The 19,674-nt window shown below is 44.1% G+C and overlaps 3 protein-coding genes across 3 annotated transcripts; 2 read left to right on the forward strand and 1 right to left on the reverse strand.

Moving 5' to 3' along the window:
- The first annotated feature begins 7,723 nt into the window (after nt 1-7,723).
- LOC100274401 (Polyadenylate-binding protein RBP45C) lies at nt 7,724-12,182 on the forward strand. The gene is made up of 7 exons (NM_001148761.1): nt 7,724-8,163; nt 8,779-9,259; nt 10,790-10,845; nt 10,922-11,052; nt 11,150-11,246; nt 11,318-11,524; nt 11,921-12,182. Exons 1-7 carry the CDS (start codon nt 7,741-7,743, stop codon nt 11,921-11,923), a joined length of 1,398 nt encoding a protein of 465 aa, NP_001142233.1. The 5' UTR covers nt 7,724-7,740; the 3' UTR covers nt 11,924-12,182.
- A 1,680-nt stretch (nt 12,183-13,862) lies between these two features.
- LOC103633230 (uncharacterized) lies at nt 13,863-17,906 on the reverse strand. The gene is made up of 2 exons (XM_023300628.1): nt 14,686-17,906; nt 13,863-14,386 (listed from the first exon to the last, which is right to left on the reverse strand). Exons 1-2 carry the CDS (start codon nt 14,869-14,871, stop codon nt 14,225-14,227), a joined length of 348 nt encoding a protein of 115 aa, XP_023156396.1. The 5' UTR covers nt 14,872-17,906; the 3' UTR covers nt 13,863-14,224.
- A 376-nt stretch (nt 17,907-18,282) lies between these two features.
- Nucleotides 18,283-19,237, forward strand: LOC103633231 (18.8 kDa class V heat shock protein). The gene is made up of 2 exons (XM_008654929.4): nt 18,283-18,637; nt 18,753-19,237. The coding sequence occupies exons 1-2, from the start codon at nt 18,460-18,462 to the stop codon at nt 19,040-19,042; spliced, it is 468 nt and encodes a 155-aa protein (XP_008653151.1). The 5' UTR covers nt 18,283-18,459; the 3' UTR covers nt 19,043-19,237.
- The last annotated feature ends 437 nt before the right edge of the window (nt 19,238-19,674 follow it).

The following is a 19,674-nucleotide window of genomic DNA, read 5'->3' on the forward strand; positions in this document are numbered from 1 at the left end:
CTGTGTCATGATCCTACTAAATTCTTCACATGTAGATTCGTTAGTAGACCAAAATATAATATCATCAACATAAATTTGGCATACAAACAAATCATTGTCAAGAGTTTTAGTAAATAAAGTAGGATTGGCCTTTTCGACTTTGAAACCATTAGCAATAAGGAAATCTCTTAGGCATTCATACCATGCTCTTGGGGCTTGCTTGAGCCCATAAAGCACCTTAGAGAGCCTATAGACATGGTTAAGATACTCACTATCTTCAAAGCCGGGAGGTTGCTCAACATAGACCTCTTCCTTGATTGGTCCATTGAGGAAGGCACTCTTCACGTCCATTTGGTAAAGCTTGAAGCCATGGTAAGTAGCATAGGCTAATAATATACGAATTGACTCAAGCCTAGCTACTGGTGCATAGGTTTCACCAAAATCCAAACCTTCGACTTGGGAGTATCCCTTGGCCACAAGTCGAGCTTTGTTCCTTATCACCACACCATGCTCGTCTTGCTTGTTGCGGAAGACCCACTTGGTTCCTACAACATTTTGATTAGGACGTGGAACTAAATGCCATACCTCATTCCTAGTGAAGTTGTTGAGCTCCTCTTGCATCGCCACCACCCAATCCGAATCTTGTAGTGCTTCCTCTACCCTGTGTGGCTCAATAGAGGAAACAAACGAGTAATGCTCACAAAAATGTGCAACACGAGATCTAGTGGTTACCCCCTTATGAATGTCGCCGAGGATGGTGTCGACGGGGTGATCTCGTTGGATTGCTTGGTGGACTCTTGCGTGTGGCGGTCTTGGTTCTTCATCCTCCTTGTCTTGATCCTTTGCATCTCTCCCTTGATCATTGTCGTCATCTTGAGGTGGCTCATCTCTTTGATCTTCTCCTTCATCAACTTGAGCCTCATCCTCATTTTGAGTTGGTGGAGATGCTTGCGTGGAGGAGGATGGTTGATCTTGTTCATTTGAAGGCTCTTCGGATTCCTTAGGACACACATCACCAATGGACATGTTCCTTAGCGCGATGCACAGAGCCTCTTCATTACCTATCTCATGAAGATCAACTTGCTCTACTTGAGAGCCGTTAGTCTCATCAAACACAACGTCACAAGAAACTTCAACTAGTCCCGAGGACTTGTTAAAGACTCTATATGCCCTTGTGTTTGAGTCATATCCTAGTAAAAAGCCTTCTACAGTCTTAGGAGCAAATTTAGGTTTTCTACCTCTTTTAACAAGAATAAAGCATTTGCTACCAAAGACTCTAAAATATAAAATATTGGGCTTTTACCGGTTAGGAGTTCGTATGATGTCTTCTTGAGGATTCGGTGTAGATATAATCGGTTGATGGCGTAACAGGCGATGTTGACCGCCTCGGCCCAAAACCGATCCGAAGTCTTGTACTCATCAAGCATGGTTCTTGCCATGTCCAATGGAGTTCTATTCTTCCTCTCCACTACACCATTTTGTTGTGGGGTGTAGGGAGAAGAGAACTCATGCTTGATGCCCTCCTCCTCAAGGAAGCCTTCAATTTGAGAGTTCTTGAACTCCGTCCCGTTGTCGCTTCTAATTTTCTTGATCCTTAAGCCAAACTCATTTTGAGATCGTCTCAAGAATCCCTTTAAGGTCTCCTGGGTATGAGATTTTTCCTGCAAAATGAATACCCAAGTGAAGCGAGAATAATCATCCACAATAACTAGACAGTACTTACTTCTGCCGATGCTTATGTAAGTTATCGGGCCGAATAGGTCCATGTGTATGAGCTCCAGTGGCCTGTCAGTCGTCATGATGTTCTTGTGTGGATGATGAGCACCAACTTGCTTCCCTGCTTGGCATGCGCTACAAATCCTGTCTTTCTCAAAATGAACATTTGTTAATCCTAAAATGTGCTCTCCCTTTAGAAGCTTATGAAGATTCTTCATCCCAACATGGGTTAGTCGGCGGTGCCAGAGCCAACCCATGTTAGTCTTAGTAATTAATCAAGTGTCAAGTTCAGCTCTATCAAAATCTACCAAGTATAGCTGACCCTCTAACACTCCCTTAAATGCTATTGAATCATCACTTCTTCTAAAGACAGTGACACCTATATCAGTAAAAAGACAGTTGTAGCCCGTTTGACATAATTGAGATACGGAAAGCAAATTGTAATCTAAAGAGTCTACAAGAAAAACATTGGAAATGGAGTGGTCATGTGATATAGCAATTTTACCCAAACCTTTGATCAAACCTTGGTTTCCATCCCCGAATGTGATCGTTCTTTGGGGATCTTGGTTTTTCTCGTAGGAGGAGATCATTTTCTTCTCCCAGTCATATGGTTTGTGCACCCGCTATCGATGATCCAACTTGAGCCCCCGGATGCATAAACCTACAAAATAAGTTTAGTTCTTGACTTTAGGTACCCAAATGGTTTTAGGTCCTTTGGCATTAGACACAAGAACTTTGGGTACCCTAACACAAGTCTTTGATCCCTTGTGTTTGCCCCCAACATACTTGGCAACTACCTTGCCGGATTTGTTAGTTAACACATAAGATGCATCAAAAGTTTTAAATGAAATGTTATGGTCATTTGATGCATCAGGAGTTTTCTTCTTAGGCAACTTAGCACGGGTTGGTTGCCTAAAGCTAGATGTCTCACCCTTATATATGAAAGCATGATTAGGGCCAGAGTGAGACTTCCTAGAGTGAATTCTCCTAATTTTGCTCTCGGGATAATCGGCAGGGTATAAAATGTAACCCTCGTTATCCTGAGGCATGGGAGCCTTGCCCTTAACAAAATTAGACAATCTTTTAGGAGGGGCATTAAGTTTGACATTGTCTCCCTTTTGGAAGCCAGTGTCATCCTTGATGCCAGGGCGTCTCCCACTATAAAGCATAATACGAGCAAATTTAATTTTTTTCATTTTCAAGTTCATGCTCGGCAATTTTAGCATCTAATTTTGCTATATGATCATTTTGTTGTTTAATTAAAGTCATGTGATCATGAATAGCATTAACATCAACATCTCTACATCTAGTGCAAATAGTGACATGCTCAGTGGTAGATGTAGAGGGTTTGCAAGAATTAAGTTCAACAATCTTAGCACGCAATATATCATTTTAGCTCTAAGATCGGAAATTGTAACATTGCAAACATCAAAATCTTTAGCCTTAGCAAGCAATTTTTCATTTTCAATCCTAAGGCTAGCAAGAGTAATGTTTAATTCTTCAATCTTAGCAAGCAAATCATCATTATCATTTCTAAGATTGGGAATTGAAACATCACAAGCATTTAAATCAACCTTAGCAATTAATTTTGCATTCTCATTTCTAAGGTTGTCAATAGTCTTATGGCAGGTGCTTAGTTCACTAGATAATTTTTCACATTTTTCTACTTCTAGTGCATAAGCATTTTTAACCTTAACATGCTTCTTGTTTTCTTTAATAAGGAAGTCCTCTTGAGAGTCCAAGAGATCATCCTTCTCATGAATGACACTAATCAATTCATTCAATTTTTCTTTTTGTTGTATGTTTAGGTTGACAAAAAGAATGCACAAATTATCCTCCTCATCACTAGCATTATCATCACTAGAGGACTCATATTTAGTGGAGGATTTGGATTTAACCTTCTTCTTTTTGCCGTCCTTTGCCATGAGGCACTTGTGGCCGATGTTGGGGAAGAGAAGACCCTTGGTGATGGCGATGTTTGTGGCGTCCTCGTCGGAGGAGGAGTCGGTGGAGCTCTCGTCGGAGTCCCACTCCCGGCAAACATGGGCATCACCGCCCTTTTTCTTGTAGTATCTCTTCTTCTCCTTTCTTCTCCCCTTCTTGTCGTCGCCCCTGTCACTGGAAATAGGACATTTTGCTATAAAGTGTCCGGGCTTACCACATTTGTAGCAAACTTTCTTGGAGCGGGGCTTGTAATCCTTCCCCCTCCTTTGCTTGAGGATTTGGCGGAAGCTCTTGATGATGAGCGCCATTTCCTCATTGTCGAGCTTTGAGGCGTCGATTGGTTGTCTACTTGATGTAGACTCCTCCTTCTTCTCCTCCGTCGCTTTGAATGCGACCGGTTGTGCTTCGGACGTGGAGGGGCCGTCAAGCTCGTTGATCTTCTTTGAGCCTTTGATCATCAATTCAAAGCTCACAAAATTCTCGATTACTTCCTCGGGAGTCATTAGAGTATATCTAGGATTCCCACGAATTAATTGAACTTGAGTAGGGTTAAGGAAAACAAGTGATCTAAGAATAACCTTAACCATTTCGTGGTCATCCCATTTCTTACTCCTGAGGTTGCGCACTTGGTTCACCAAGGTCTTGAGCCGGTTGTACATGTCTTGTGGCTCCTCCCCTTGGCGAAGACGGAAGCGATCGAGCTCCCCCTCGATCGTCTCCCGCTTGGTGATCTTGGTCACCTCGGCTCCTTCGGGCGTGGTCTTTAGCGTGTCCCAAATTTCTTTAGCACTTTTTAATCCTTGCACCTTGTTATACTCCTCTCGACTTAGAGAGGCGAGGAGTATAGTTTTGGCTTGGGAGTTGAAGTGTTGGATTTGGGCCACTTCGTCCTCATCATAATCTTCATCCCCTACGGATGGTACTTGTACACCAAACTCAACAACATCCCATATACTTTTGTGGAGTGATGTTAGATGAAATCGCATCAAATCACTCCACCTAGCATAATCTTCACCATCAAAAGTTGGTGGTTTGCCTAATGGGACGGAAAGTAAAGGTGTATACTTAGGAATGCGAGGGTAGCGTAGGGGGATCTTACTAAACTTCTTGCGCTCATGGCGCTTAGAAGTAATGGACGACGCGTCGGAGCCGGAGGTGGAAGGTGATGAAGTATTAGTCTCGTAGTAGACCACCTTCCTCATTTTCTTTTTCTTGTCGCCACTCCGATGCGACTTGTGGGAAGAGGATTTCTTCTCCTTCCTCTTCCGCTTGTTGCGGGACTCTTCCGATGAAGCCTTCCCGTGGCTTGTAGTGGGCTTGTCGCCGGTCTCCATCTCCCTCTTGGCGTGATCTCCCGACATCACTTCGAGCGGTTAGGCTCTAATGAAGCACCGAGCTCCGATACTAATTGAAAGTCGCCTAAAGGGGGGTGAAATTTACAAACTTAATCACAACTACAAGTCGGGTTAGCGTTAGAAATATAAACGAGTCCGAGAGAGAGGGCGCAAAACAAATCGCAAGCGAATAAAGAGTAAGACACACGGATTTGTTTTACCGAGGTTCGGTTTTCGCAAACCTACTCCCCGTTGAGGTGGTCACAAAGACCGGGTCTCTTTCAACCCTTTCCCTCTCTCAAACGGTCCCTCGGACCGAGTGAGCTTCTCTTCTCAATCAATTAGAACACAAAGTTCCCGCAAGGACCACCACACGATTGGTGTCTCTTGCCTCAATTACAAGTGAATTTGATCTCAAGAAAGAATGAGAAAGAAAAGAAGCGATCCAAGCGCAAGAGCTCAAATGAACACGACAAATCACTCTCTCTAATCACTAAAGCTTTGTGTGGAGTTGGGAGAGGATTTGATCTCTTGGGTGTGTCTTGTATTGAATGCCTAGCTCTTGTAAGTAGTTGGAAGGTGGAATACTTGGATGACTTGAATGTGGGGTGGTTGGGGGTATTTATAACCCCAACCACCAAACTAGCCGTTTGGTGAAGGCTGCAGTCGATGGGCGCACCGGACAGTCCGGTGCGCCACCGGACAGTGTCCGGTGCGCCAGCCACGTCACCCGGCCGTTAGGGTTCGACCATTGGAGCTCTGACCTATGGGCCCGCCTGGCTGTCCGGTGGTGCACCGGACACGTCCTGTAGGCTGTCTGGTGTGCCACCCGCGCGTGCTCTGCTCCTCTGCGCGCGCTGGCGTGCATTTAATGCGTTGCAGATGACCGTTGCGTTTGAAGTAGCCGTTGCTCCGCCGTTACACCGGACTGTCCGGTGAATTATAGCGGAGCTGATTCCCGAAGCTGGCGAGTTCAGAGTTGCTCTCCCTTGGGCACCGGACACTGTCCGGTGTAGCACCGGACAGTCCGGTCAATTATAGCGAAGCGCCTCTGAGAATTCCCGAAGGTGTGAAGTTCAGCTTGAAGTCCCCTGGTGCACCAGACACTGTCCGGTGGTGCACCGGACACTGTCCGGTGGCACACCAGACAGTCCGGTGCGTCAGACCAGGGCACACTTCGGTTATCCCTTGCTCTTTTTTTGAACCCTTTTCTTTGTCTTTTTATCGGCTTTTTGTGAACCTTTGGCACCTGTATAACTTATAGACTAGAGCAAACTAGTTAGTCCGATTGTTTGTGTTGGGCAATTCAACCACCAAAATCATTTAGGAAATAGGTGTAAGCCTAATTCCCTTTCAGGAAGCATATTTAAAGGCCATATACATTGGAGTCTATAGGGCCACCACACAAGGGTTCCCTAAACCTAAGGATCCCGAAAATCTTGTGGGTGATGAGGCTAACTATGAGAAGTAGAATGCAATGGCCCAAAACACCCTCTTTAGATATCTCTTGCAAAGATGTGTTTAATAGAGTCCAAAATCACAAGGATGATCATGCTCTTTGGTCCGACATTTGCGCTTTACATGAAGGGATCAAGAGTGAGTGTGGGGAATGTTATCACATTGTGATGAGAAAATTAAATTCATTTCAAATGCTTCGCAATGAAAATGCGAATAACATGTACTCACAGTTTAATATCCTTGTAGAAGAAGCCAATGACGTGGGGTTCACACAACTCACACAACCAGCTGTTGTGAGGGAAATTCTTAGTGTGTTGCCTATCAAGAAGTATGGGCACATATCACCGTACTTCACCAAATGGATATTTTTCCACCGTGATGCTAACATAAATATTGGAAAATATCAATGCTCATAAGACGTATATACACATACACGAGCAAGATGGCTCTTTTTTAAGCAAGGACTTCACTGTCATAAGACGTACATACACATACATACGTGATGAATTATTTTTTATAAAAAAATAATTCAAAAATTAAAGTGGACCCTTTAAAAAAATTTAAAATTAAAGTGGACACATAACTCGCATATCATATATTAAACTGTAAGATGTTGTGCTTTAAGTTGGTCAAAAGATCATAGAAGGTATGAAAAGAAGATCTACTTTTTTATAGCTTGCTCGATCGCCCGTCTTCGTTATCCAAAATGTTGCCTATGTATGACTTCATGGCATGTTAGAATTGAGTGTTATCCAAAATGTTGCCCATGTATGACTTCATGGCATGTTAGAATTGAGTGTTTTCTCATAGTCTATCTAGGATGCGCTTCACGCATGAGAGGATAACGTACGAGACTAGTCCTTTCGTTATAGAGACAAAAATGTCTATAGACTCATTCATCGGAGATCTAATGGCAGTAAACTCCTTAGATCATCTTTAACGGTCTACTCATAATCATACTATTTTGTATGTGAGCTATATATGTATGGTCACTAAAAATATTATTTTATACGGTTTTTATTGTAGATTGTACTTTGTAGAGTGTAACTTAAATATAAATATGAGTAACCTGCTGAAAATATCTTACCCATACAACCGGGCCATCTTGGAAATCGTATCTGATTCCCAATTCCCATCAGGGTCCGTCACGAACCGGTGGGCGGAGTCTTCCAGAGGCCAATATTCTGACACAGCGGACCCCGTGGGCCGTGGCCGTCTCGTTTCCCGTCTCCCGCATAGAGGTTCCCAAACCATTCTCTTTCGCTTTCGTCTCCGCACCCTAGGGTTTCTGTGCCTCGCCAGCGAAGCGATGCAGCCGCCGCACCAACCGCCGATGAACGGGCAACACTCCCAGCCTCCGCCGCAAGGACCCGTGGTGCCCATGCCTCCGCAGCAGCAGGCGCCCCCGCTGCCGTACTACCAGCAGCAGCAGGCGCCGCAGTACTACCAACAGGCCCTCCCGCAGCCGTGGGGGCAGCAGCAGCAGTACGCTGCACCGCCGCCGCAGTACCCGCCTCCGCCTCAGACGCAGCATTACGCGACACCACCGCAGCAGTACGCCCCTCTGCCGCAGCAGCAGTACGCTCCTCCACCGCAGCAGCAGTACGCTCCTTCGCCATATGGTACCACGCCGGGAAGCGGTGAAGTCAGGACGCTGTGGATCGGAGATCTTCAGCACTGGATGGACGAGAACTACCTCCACTACAACGCCTTTGCGGCCGTGGCCCAGCAGGTGATCCTTCTCTATATCTCCCCTCCCCAGGAGCCGTGATATTGGAAATCTGAGAGTGAGCTCCCTTGTATGATTGCTTTGGCTAATTTGGTTTTGATATGCCCGCGGCTGTAGGTGCTGTTATGCTCTTGTTTATTTATTGTGTTTTCTGTTATAGTTATAGAGTTTGATACTAGATCATTTAGTTCAGTGTATTCCCTGATGAGCTAAGGGCGCGCCTTCCTTCCATATTTACTTCTTATTTCAACCAAACCAAGATGTTAGGTTTTAGGCCCAGAACCATGCATATGACTGATTGTAAGCTGTAGGCATAGATGCCAATGTGTTTTTTTTCTGTTTTCAACTTTTAATGACTACATCTCTGCTGAGGATGGCCGGTGATGAGCAACCTGTCTCTTTATTTATAACAAACTCATACCAAGAATGACAGGTGCTTTTGCTTCTATATTTGTTGATCTACTATATTTGCTTCTATATTGGGAGTTCAATATAACGATTAAGTAATATAAGTCTCGGGATATATTTTAGTTGATCTACTATATTTGTTGTCTGATTGGAATCCTAATACTTTTGTTAAGTTATTTTTGTTGACCTAATACTTTCAAGTAACTGCAGATTGCTTCTGTGAAAATTATACGGAACAAGCAAACTGGGCACTCAGAAGGCTATGGTTTTATTGAGTTTTACTCTCGAGCTGCTGCAGAACATACTCTGATGAACTTCAATGGGCAGATGATGCCGAATGTTGAGATGACTTTTAAGCTGAACTGGGCTTCTGCTAGCACTGGTGATAAGCGTGGAGATAGTGGTTCTGATCGCACAATATTTGTTGGTGATTTGGCTCATGATGTTACTGACTCCATGTTGGAAGATGTGTTCAGAGCTAAGTACCCTTCAGTTAGAGGAGCTAATGTTGTTGTTGATAGGATGACTGGATGGCCCAAAGGATTTGGTTTCGTGCGTTTTGGAGATCTGAATGAGCAGGCACGTGCTATGACTGAGATGAATGGAATGTTGTTATCTACAAGGCAAATGAGGATTGGTGCTGCAGCTAACAAGAAGAATAGGGATGCTCAGCAGACATATGCAACTGACGGTATGTACTTGTCGAACATCTTCATATAGGTTTCTAAATTATTTTTCTCTATTATTTCACACTTGCTTGTGTAGGATCCTGCAGGGGTACTGATTATGAGAGCATCTAACTTCTAGGTGCATCACTGCATCTTGAAAACTAAAACCCACTTACATATTCTGGTTTCTCTTTCCATTTTTCTTGCTGGTTGATAGTGTTTTCGTACCAGTTCTCTTTCTAGTCATTCCACCGCAACAGCTCACATAGCTTCTTTCTGTAAACAGTTTCCTTCCCGCTCTTTCCGTTCCAAGTCTAAGATTGGGATAACTTAACAAAGTAATTAAACCACTGAACAAAATTTGTGTTTCTCAAAGCAGGATGTCATGCCATCTGCATTTAAGGCCTGGAATTGTCTTCAGATGTCTATGTAACCAGTGCCTCGGTTAGGTCAGTGTTTTAATTTCATGAGATTTTGGTTCTAAAGCTCTTTCACTCTCAGGCATCAACTTATCTGGACTTACTCTCCAGTCTTCAATGCTTTCAGTTTATTTTTTTAAAAAATACTGCCCATCATGTTCCAGTACTCGTGATAGCTAATATGTACAATTTTATATGTTGTTGTGGTATTTATTTTTATATATTCCCCCTTTTTCTCATCTCTGGATTGGATTTCTTATATCTGCACCTAATGTCACCTGTAACATGTTTGTTACTCCGCATTGTACTGTATAGTGCAGGAAGCTTTTAGTTTCACCTGTAGCTTATCTGGTCTCCTCAATGTACCATTTTTTTAGTCATTCCAAATTCTGTTGCGGTGCAGAAAATATTTTTTTTTGTTCAACTTTCCACTGTTGTGCCTGCACTTCCTCTGGTTTATTATTCCATGCTGCAGATTCAATTTTCTTTTTATTTCTCATTAGTTTTCCCTGAATGCACTTTGTAGTTATGCATTTTTGTTTGTTGCCCACATATTCTGCTTATCTGAGTTTGGGTTTGGTAGTTGGTATGGCTTAGCAACACTGTAAAGTTTGATTTCTTATTTGAAATATTTTATCAACAGTTGATGACTCAGAATAAGATTAAAAAATCGAAATAGTTGAACTAATATGTTCTACTTCATGCCCGTGTTAGTGCATGAGGATATTTCCAGGTTGTGATTAATACACGCAGTTGCTGCTACATAGTTTTTGTCATTTAAAGATACTGGGTATTGTGTAGATAATCTGAGTTTATCTACTGACAGTTTGACTATAGTAAAATTTCTTCTGTTGCAGCTAAGCAGTACATGCAGTGAACAACTAATTGAAGCAAGGATTTCTTGTATTCTTCCTCTGACCTCATTGGAATGCTAACCATTTCTTTATTTGTTTTATTTACTTACATCATTGCAAATGCTGTTGACTATTTTGGATCCTTACTAGAAATATGTTAAGCTATTACTTTTGCTGGCCAGAATATGGGTGTCCAGTGTTCCGTTGCTATTATTTTGGGGGTCTGAATTCCCAGCCAATTTGCCAACTTTGTTGCTGATGGTTTGTCTTGCCATTGCAGGAGCATACCAGAGCTCTAAAGGAAATTCTTCAGAGAATGATCCTAACAATACAACAGTAAGTGGATTCTTCTTTCTAAAAAAAGATAGACTTAGGAATTCCTGTTACCTTATCTTTCATTATTTTGCAATAGGTCTTTGTAGGTGGGTTAGATTCCAATGTAAATGAGGAGTATCTAAGGCAAATTTTTACTCCGTATGGAGAAATTTCCTATGTGAAGATTCCTGTAGGCAAACATTGTGGATTTGTTCAATTTACCAGCAGGTTCATATAAATGCTTATTAAAGCTCTTTAATTAACCGTTCTGACTGATATATGCGAGTTAATTCTTCGTTATTTGATTGGGTCACCGTATTTTCAGGTCATGTGCAGAGGAAGCCATCCGAATGCTGAATGGGAGTCAGGTTGGTGGGCAGAAAGTTCGGCTTTCATGGGGCCGTAGTCCTCAAAACAGACAGGTATTATATGTGATGGATGCTGAATTGTCACTTACCTAACAATTGATTAATTCAAGACGATTTTCCATCAGGCTTCTCAGCATGATGCCAACAACCAGTATAATGGGAACAGCTATTATGGATACCAACAGCCGGGTTATGAAGGTTATGGCTATGGTGCTTCCAGTGCACAAGACCCAAGCATGCAAAACTACTACGGATACTCTGGTTGTGGTAACTATGAGCAGCAGCAGCCAACACAGGAACAGCAGCTGCAGCAGCCTCCACCACCACAGCACGTAGGGCACGGACAATCCCCATTGCTTAAATCTTACTATCTTTCCATAGTTCAAATTTAGGAAATCGACTGTTAAAAATCTTACTATCCTGAACCAGCCAATTGCTGATTTTCTGAAGATAATTTGAGCCATGCAGTATAGAAGTGCTTGGAAATAAGCTATCCACGTGCCTGAACCGTGATTTAGGCCTTTTTACTTTTAGTGCTCTCAAAATCTTTTCCCCTCCCCTTTCTCTCTCTTTCTTCTTTTGGTGACATCTTGTTGGGTTTCAACTCTATCCTACCCCAACTTGTTTGGGACTAAAAGTCTATGTTGATGTTGAGTGTCATGTTATGAGTCTTCTATGTTGGGACGTTTATTAGGCTGATGAGTAATTTTGTTGCCTTTCATTTGCAGTGACGATTGCTTGCACACCTCTGGAGTGCTATCGGATTAGAGTGATGGTGGAGTCACGGGGCGCTGCAATGAGACATCCTATATAGATATGAAGGTCATATAGTCGCATAGGAGTGGTTAGACTTTCTTGGGGACCAGTGTTAATCGATGATGGCACTCCGGATGTTTCTTCTGTTTGTCGTTGAGATCTTGACTGTTGAAGTGTGCTCTGTTGATATTAATGTCTTCGTCAGATTGTTAATTTGCTTGTTTCAGATGTCCCAGAACCATTTGTACTTAGGGAGTGTTTGAATGCACTAGACCTAACAGATAGTTGGCTAAAAAATTTGCTAGTGAAATTAGCTAAATAATAAATAGCTAGCTAACTATTAGCTAATTTGCTAAAAATAGTTATTAGATGAACTATTAACTCACTACTGGATGTCTTTAACTAATTTTAGTAATTAACAATTATCTTTAGTGCATTTAAACACTGTTTGTACCGCTTGTACTATCTCCACCAAATTATTATTTTTATATTTAAACTTTATTCTGCGGACAGTGCAAAAAACAATGTTTGGGGTAAACTATGTGTAAACTGTTCTACACGGTCCTAATATAACTCCAATAATCGACTTCTAGCAAGCTATAAGTTTTTTTCTTAAATTATTTTCTTTCATATTTTATTCCATATAAAGCACTGTTTTGCAAGTTTAGAATATTTTTTACCTGAGTGTTCAGAGGTTTGCGAGCGTAAAACCTCGAACACTCGGTGAAGAATACTTTGCAGAGTGTCACCCTCGGCGAAAAACAACAATCGACAAAGACATCTTGTTGGCTTTGACTTTTCTAAAATGCGACTTTCTCACGTTAAAACTGAAAGGTACCTGTTTTTAACAAACACACCCTCTATCTTGGAGTTGAGTTTGGCTCGTGACTAGCAAATAACTTTGTACATTTCACAATGCCCCCTTCGACAATCTCTCTCCCTCTTTTAACTGCTATTATATAATTCTTTTACATATTTGTTTTCTCAAAGATAGTGCTAACTTATATAAACAAGTTCAACGTCTCCATCCTATCAGGAGCTTTGATGAAGTAGACAACCTCTCGGCAAACCGAGGGAGGTTCTTCACGCTCCCAAACACGAAGGGTGCCTCAGTGGGTGAAGCTACCGACAATGCTAGCTCCGAAGGCTGTTGGCTTGGGGTCTTCATGCCTCACCGAACGATCTGTATCGCCAGGACTTGGTCTGAGGTCTGGCCTGTCAGGTTGAGTTCAGCATCGACACCAGTGCGGAGAAGGTCCCAAGGAGGTCACACGCCAACTGGAGGCGCCACACATACTACGACGCCATGCCTGCGGCGCTGGAGTGAGAGGAGGCGGGCACGACGCGCCGTTTGGCCAAGCACTGGGCGTGGAGTGAAGAGGGCTCGGCGCCCGGTGGCGCAAGTCCAAGCCCTAGGCCTGAGTTCGCCATGGAAGCCACGGAGGAAACGGGGAGCGTGGAGCCGCTAGATTTTGTTGGCCCGGTGGCATTTGGCTGGGGAGGCGGAGGGTGAGGGACTGAGGGAGAAGGGAACCAGGATTGGTGAACTCTAGAAGACTCTTGTCCTGTCTCTCGGAGTGGACAAGAGAACAAGGCCGTTCGATGTGAATCCCGCGGTTAAGGCATGCCAGGGTGACGTGGAGCAACAGGAGCCTAGATATGCTCCCGCGCTTAATAAATAAAATAAAATAATCGCTGTGGGACACGATCCCTTTACTCATCATCCAAACTAGGTATGTGCCCGTGCATTGCAACGAAAACATATTTATCCACTATAAGCAATAATGTAGTGGCGATAATCGAGAGCCTACCAAATTTCATCATTTTATAGTTAGATGCCAGTGCATAGCTATGAATTCTATATCCCACAGGAAGATCTTTTTAAATGAGATAGTTGTTTAAAATTGTTCCAAACCTTTACAATAATACTAACTATAAAGATAAATTGACATATTTTGGTTGCAATCATAAATCGACACATTTCAGTTGCAATCAGTAGCTATTTACATCTAACAAGAAATCACACGAATTAAGTAGTTACCTGTCCTTTCCAACCAATCAATTCAGTATAATAGAGCCATATTCTAGAATCTCATGATTTATATCACCACCAGTTACCTTGTTGGATGCAAAGGATGGTGGGAGAGTAGTTGGTGATGATGTCACGAGGAGGAAATCGAGGTGAGGAGGTGTCCCTGCTGCACAACGTGGTCGCAGCCGGTGTCGTGGCGAAGGAACCCATGACAACGCTGGGCTCAGTCAACCTGGAGTGGTTCTCAACGAGGATGAAGCAGTTGTTTGTGGACAATGGAATCAGGGCGAGCTTTGTAGGAGCATCTGTGGCCACACGGCTTGTTGTCGAGGACAGCGCGATCGAGGAGCTCAAGGAGGTGCTCAACCACAGAGAGCCCGAGTGATGTGCTGCAGACGCCATAGTCCTGTTTGTTTCGGCTTCTGACAGCTTCTGACCACCAAAATCTGCTGCGGACTGCCAAACGCTCAGCTTTTCAGCCAGCTTCTATAAAATTCGTTGGGGCAAAAACCATCCAAAATCAACATAAACACATAATCGGTTGAGTCGTTGTAATAGTAGGAATCTGTCACTTTCTAGATCCTGAGCCCTATGAACAAATTTATCTTCCTTCATACGTAATCGTAATGATACTCAGATTCTGCCCACAGCCAGATTCTCTCCACAGCCAGATTTTCAGAAAAGCTGGTTAGAAAAAAGCTGAACCAAAAAGGGACCTCTGACTGCACGCTGCTCGACCTCGTCGTCGGCCAAGGCCACGCCAACAACGTCCAGGTGTTGCTCGAGTATGGCGTCGATGCTTACTGAATCCACACATGCACAACTTGTAGTGCATTTATCTCTCTTGGTCTTGGCAGTCAGTTCAACATGCTCCAATGGATATGTGGTCATCAAGACATAGTTATGGTAGCTCAATATCTCTTCACTGCCATGGACTTATATGCTGCAGAAACATGAACTATTGGATTAATAAATTTCTCAACATCCAAAACTTAACTAATGGATTGCAAACTTCAAGTTAATAAGGATCATGGATAGTAGTACTTGAAGTTAATACATAAAACTTGCAGCTAATAAACAAACATAGTACTATTTTAGTTAACATACAATAATTTTCCGGCTCTTCTTTGCACTTAATAGCATTTTTAGTACCTTACACACAACCTGAACTAAACACCATCAAGGCCAGTACTGCCTTTGGAAGTTTGAATAAAAATGGTGTCCAATTAACAGTTTTCTAGCGTTGTAACTTAATTATTGAATTGGTGCAGTAGGGTGTTCACTTGTTGAATTGGTTGATAATCTTGTGTGGGCTTTAAATATAACATTGTTAGTGAATGCTAAATAATTCTGCACTCTTGGAATGGTGAGGTTGAGAATGAGCCAGAGATTAACTGGTGTGAACCTGGGGAGCCTGCAGGGATGGAGGTCCTTCTTGGGAGTAAGGATGGGTTCTTGACGAAGAGGATTAAGAGTTATAGCACAGGCCAGAGTGTTCCTACAAAGCCACATGCATTGCAATGCCTTTCACCACTGATAGCAGGTCATGTAAGAGACATCATTTAACCATTTGGATATGTGTTAATGATAGGCAACTAATTTATAAAATTTTCGAATAAGGTGGGTAATGGAATTGTTTGTTGAATGAGAGTAATGTTTATTATTGGTAAAGTATCACAATTCAGTATGTTTGGCATGGTAAAATGAAGTGCATCTGCCAAAAAGTAAGGTAAGTAACTAAGTATCTTTTGGATGCTTGGAGGATCAAATGCTGTTGCAGAATGTTTGTTGACTAATTGCAAGTCAAATGAATTAAAGGGAAAAACAGATAAGCACTGAGATTTTTTATATGAAAGATGTGTGAGCCAACTTGCTAAGAGCTATAAATGTCCTGTCCCAGAAGTAGTGGCGGAGCCAACCCAAATTTGAAGCATATCGACTCAGAAAATTCATCCATGCCAACCAAACAAATAGAATAATTACCTTGTTTTTGCACGGGTGTGAAGGAGCTAGAAATGCAGATCGGGTGTCACAAATTCTATAACCAAATTGTATAATGCATAAGCATTCAAACAATACACCCCTAATTCTTTAGGCTAAACAAAGTACAGTAAGCCTATGTTTCAGATTTCAAGATTACTATTGGATTGTGTTCATCACACGAATAGGTTAAGTACCAGCATGCTAATCAATAAGAACAGTAAAGGGGCGTTACCTACAACAAATGTTACATCTGAATAGAACTAACTTGGAGGCAATGTAAGCTCTGAATGTCTGAAACAATGAAACGAAGTCTGAACTCTGAAATTGTCTCCCCAGTCCTCACCTCATCCCGTCGGTGCCAGTGGATGGTGGGTGCCTTGCCTGAGTCGTTGTGTGGTGTCGCGGGCGAGGTGGGGGCCTGTGTAGAATGTAGATGGGGTCGCAGAGCGACGCGACCAACGATGGACCGGTGAAGGAGAGGGTACTTTTTATTTCATTAACAGATCATCAAGCAAAATAAAAAAGTAATGACAATTGAGCCCAGAACACATTTGTAATCTTCTAGCATGTAAGCACTATTTTTTGAATTTGATGTAGAGTTTTTGCACAAACTTAGAGCTGGAGGTGGTGGAATAGTGTTTCTCTTAACTGCTGGCGGTGGAATAGATTTCATAAAAAAAGGATTTAAACATCGGGTTAGATTTTTTGTGACAGTCAGACTTAAACTCCTCTTTTACACACAGGTGTAAGAACCCAAATATGCTAATCCACCAATATTACTTAGGTATAGCACTGATTATGGTGTGACAGTAAATCTATTCGTACACTAAAACATCTGAATTCTCGGAAGGCTCCCTCGGTGGTGAGCGGGATAGTAAAGGTGCCAATGGCAGGGAGGTCGATGGTGAGCCCCACGCCCCCACCTCTAGCAGGTAGTTGATGCCCCAGTCTCCTCCCAGTACGACACCTTCACTGGCATCTCCAGCGTGGTGGTGCCGTTCGCCGCAATCCACCCATTTCTATACCCCGAATTAAGTAGATCCAGTCAGATCCCTAAGGATTGGGTACAGGCAAGGGACCAGGGCGACCGAACCACGCGCCTTTGGGTCGAGGAAGCACACAAGGAACAAATGGACTGGCGTAGGAACAAAGCGAGCAAGGAAGAGGGGGATTACGAGTCGAGGAGGAGGACGTCGGTGTGGCCCTGCGTGGTCTTGGCGAGGAGGGAGTCGACGCCGTCGCCGCGAACCACAACTACCATCGCCTTTGCCAGAGCCAAGTTGTTTCCATGCAGTACCTTGTTGCACAAACGTATTTGGCTGCTTCTATCCTTACCCCATGCTGGAGGGGGCGGCTCAGGAGGCGAGAGAGCGCATAGATGGCGGGCGAGAGAGACAACAGAGAGGAGAGCGGTGTCGGACCTTCCATGGAACCACGCGGACCTTCCCTGGTTGGAGATTCTCCTTCCATGATGGCGGGCGAGAGAGCGGGGGCGCGAGAGAGGAGAGCGGGGGCGGGTGCAGGTCTGGCGGCGAGATTTGGAGATGGCGGCAGACAGCAGAGAGCGGGGGCGCGAGTATAGATGGCCAAATGGGCCGGGCTTGACGGGCCGGTCCGAAGCACGACCCGTTTAATAGTGCCGGGTCGGGCCCGACACGACAGCTGTGCCGTGCTTGGGCCGCTGTCTCGGTCCGCAGTGCCGGTCCGGCCCGGCACGATTATATATTTTTTTATTTTATAAAACATAGTATATATATATATATTTAGATTTTATATTTGCTATTTACAACAAATGCACTAAAGTTCTACTTGTTAGCCTCTTACATATAGTGCTTTCAGCTTAGTAGAGGGAGGTCCTGGGTTCAAGACCTCATTGTGCACAGTTTTTTTGCAATTTTTCTGATTAAATGGATAATATGGGCAAATTAAACGGGCCGGCCCGGCCCGGCTACCAGGCCGGCGTGCCGTGCCTGGGCCGCATCTGCGGCACGCGGGCCGACCGGGCACGGCCCGTTTATCTGTCGTGCCTAACGGGCCCGTTCCAGGCCGCCCGTTTGGGCACCTATAGGAGCGAGAGAGGAGAGCGGGGGGCGCGGAGATGACTGCGAGAGAGCGCGCAGATTGCGCGCGAGGGCAGGTCTGCGACAGCAGAGAGCGGGGGCGGGGACGACGACAGAATCGTGTACCAAAAATTGTGGACGCCTACACTAACGTCTTAAGTAGTAGTAGAGATAAGCTATCCTGATTTGCACCTGGCCAATGCCTAAGATATTTTGCAGGCAAAAGCGCCTCCTCTCCGGTCTCCATCGAATTAATCAATGGATATGCTTTGTTTATGTTTATGCGCACATGGGGGCCCCACATGAGGACCAGCCCCCGCAACTTGGAGCAGCAAGTTGCATCCAATTGCAGCCAGAGTAGCAGCTAGTGTCACCGTCACACTCACGCACACTATTTGAAGGCAGCAACCCGACGGCCGAACAGGTTCCGCTCGCTATGGATTATTCTTACCCAATGGAGGAGCAGCATTCAGGATTCCGGCAGTGGCAATGGCAGTGGCGCCTCTTCTCCCTCCTCTCATCCCAGCCGGAGCTGCTCCCGCCGCCGCGGCCGGCCAACCATGTCAGGTGGGAGGAGACCGCCGCCGCGCACCTCTTCTCCGCAAGCCTCCCGGGTAACCCACCCCACTCGATCCCTGACTCGCGCGTGCTGCTCGCCGTCGTCGGTCTTTGCAGCCAGCCAGCTGAGCTGACTGCTGAGCAAGGCCTTCTTCTTCTGTGTGCCGTCAGGAGTGCGCAAGGAGGAGATCAGGGTGGAGGTGGAGGACGCCAGGTACCTCGTCATCCGCACCGAGCTGGACGCCGGCACCGGCACCGGCGGCGCCGTCGCGGACGCGAGGAGCTTCGACCGGAAGTTTCGGCTGCCGGGGATGGTGGACGTGGACGGCATCTCGGCGGCGTACACCCACGGCGTGCTGACCGTGAAGGTCCCGCGGATGCACACCCGGGCCAGGCCTGTAGTTGACATCCTCGGTGCGGGGGCGGGGCCGGCCAGCGACCACGCGGCCCGGGCGGCCTGATTCGTGATTTATAGCATCAAGCATGTACTCGCTCTATCCTATAAAAAAATTATATTTAGAGTTCAAATTTTATTTCAAAATAAATACACATTTAGAAATAAGATCATATGGCTTTAGTTGTTTTTCCTACTTCCTCTCATCTCGAAGTGTAATTATATTTTTATAGAAAAATAGATGGAAATAATTTCTCGCTAACATCGGCCTCTTCACAAATTTTTTTGGGAGTGCACTTATTTTAGACTGAGCCACTGAGGGAATAAGTGTGTACATGTTGATTTAACTGATCCCCAATTGCAACTCATTTGCTCGTAGAAGAGTGTAATTTATTTGAGCCTTTTCTGTGTGTTATTATAAAACTTTGTAGAGCTCATGATTATAGAAATAATGGTGAAAGAATCAGTTCCGGCAGGAAATTATAGATGGTACATGTGACAAATATATTTTTTAGTCTTCTAGAATATGAACCATATTTATAGGATGATATGATTGGATAGAGGATAATTTGATAGAAATTTAGAAATAATAACTATTGAAATCTAAGTTTGAATAGAGGAGTTTTGGATTTTATTTGAGCCTTTTTTTCTATGTTATTATAAAACTTTGTAGAACTCATGGTTATGGAAATAGTGGTG

This window comes from Zea mays, chromosome 7 (assembly GCF_902167145.1).
Source record: "Zea mays cultivar B73 chromosome 7, Zm-B73-REFERENCE-NAM-5.0, whole genome shotgun sequence".
Lineage (NCBI taxonomy): Eukaryota > Viridiplantae > Streptophyta > Magnoliopsida > Poales > Poaceae > Zea > Zea mays.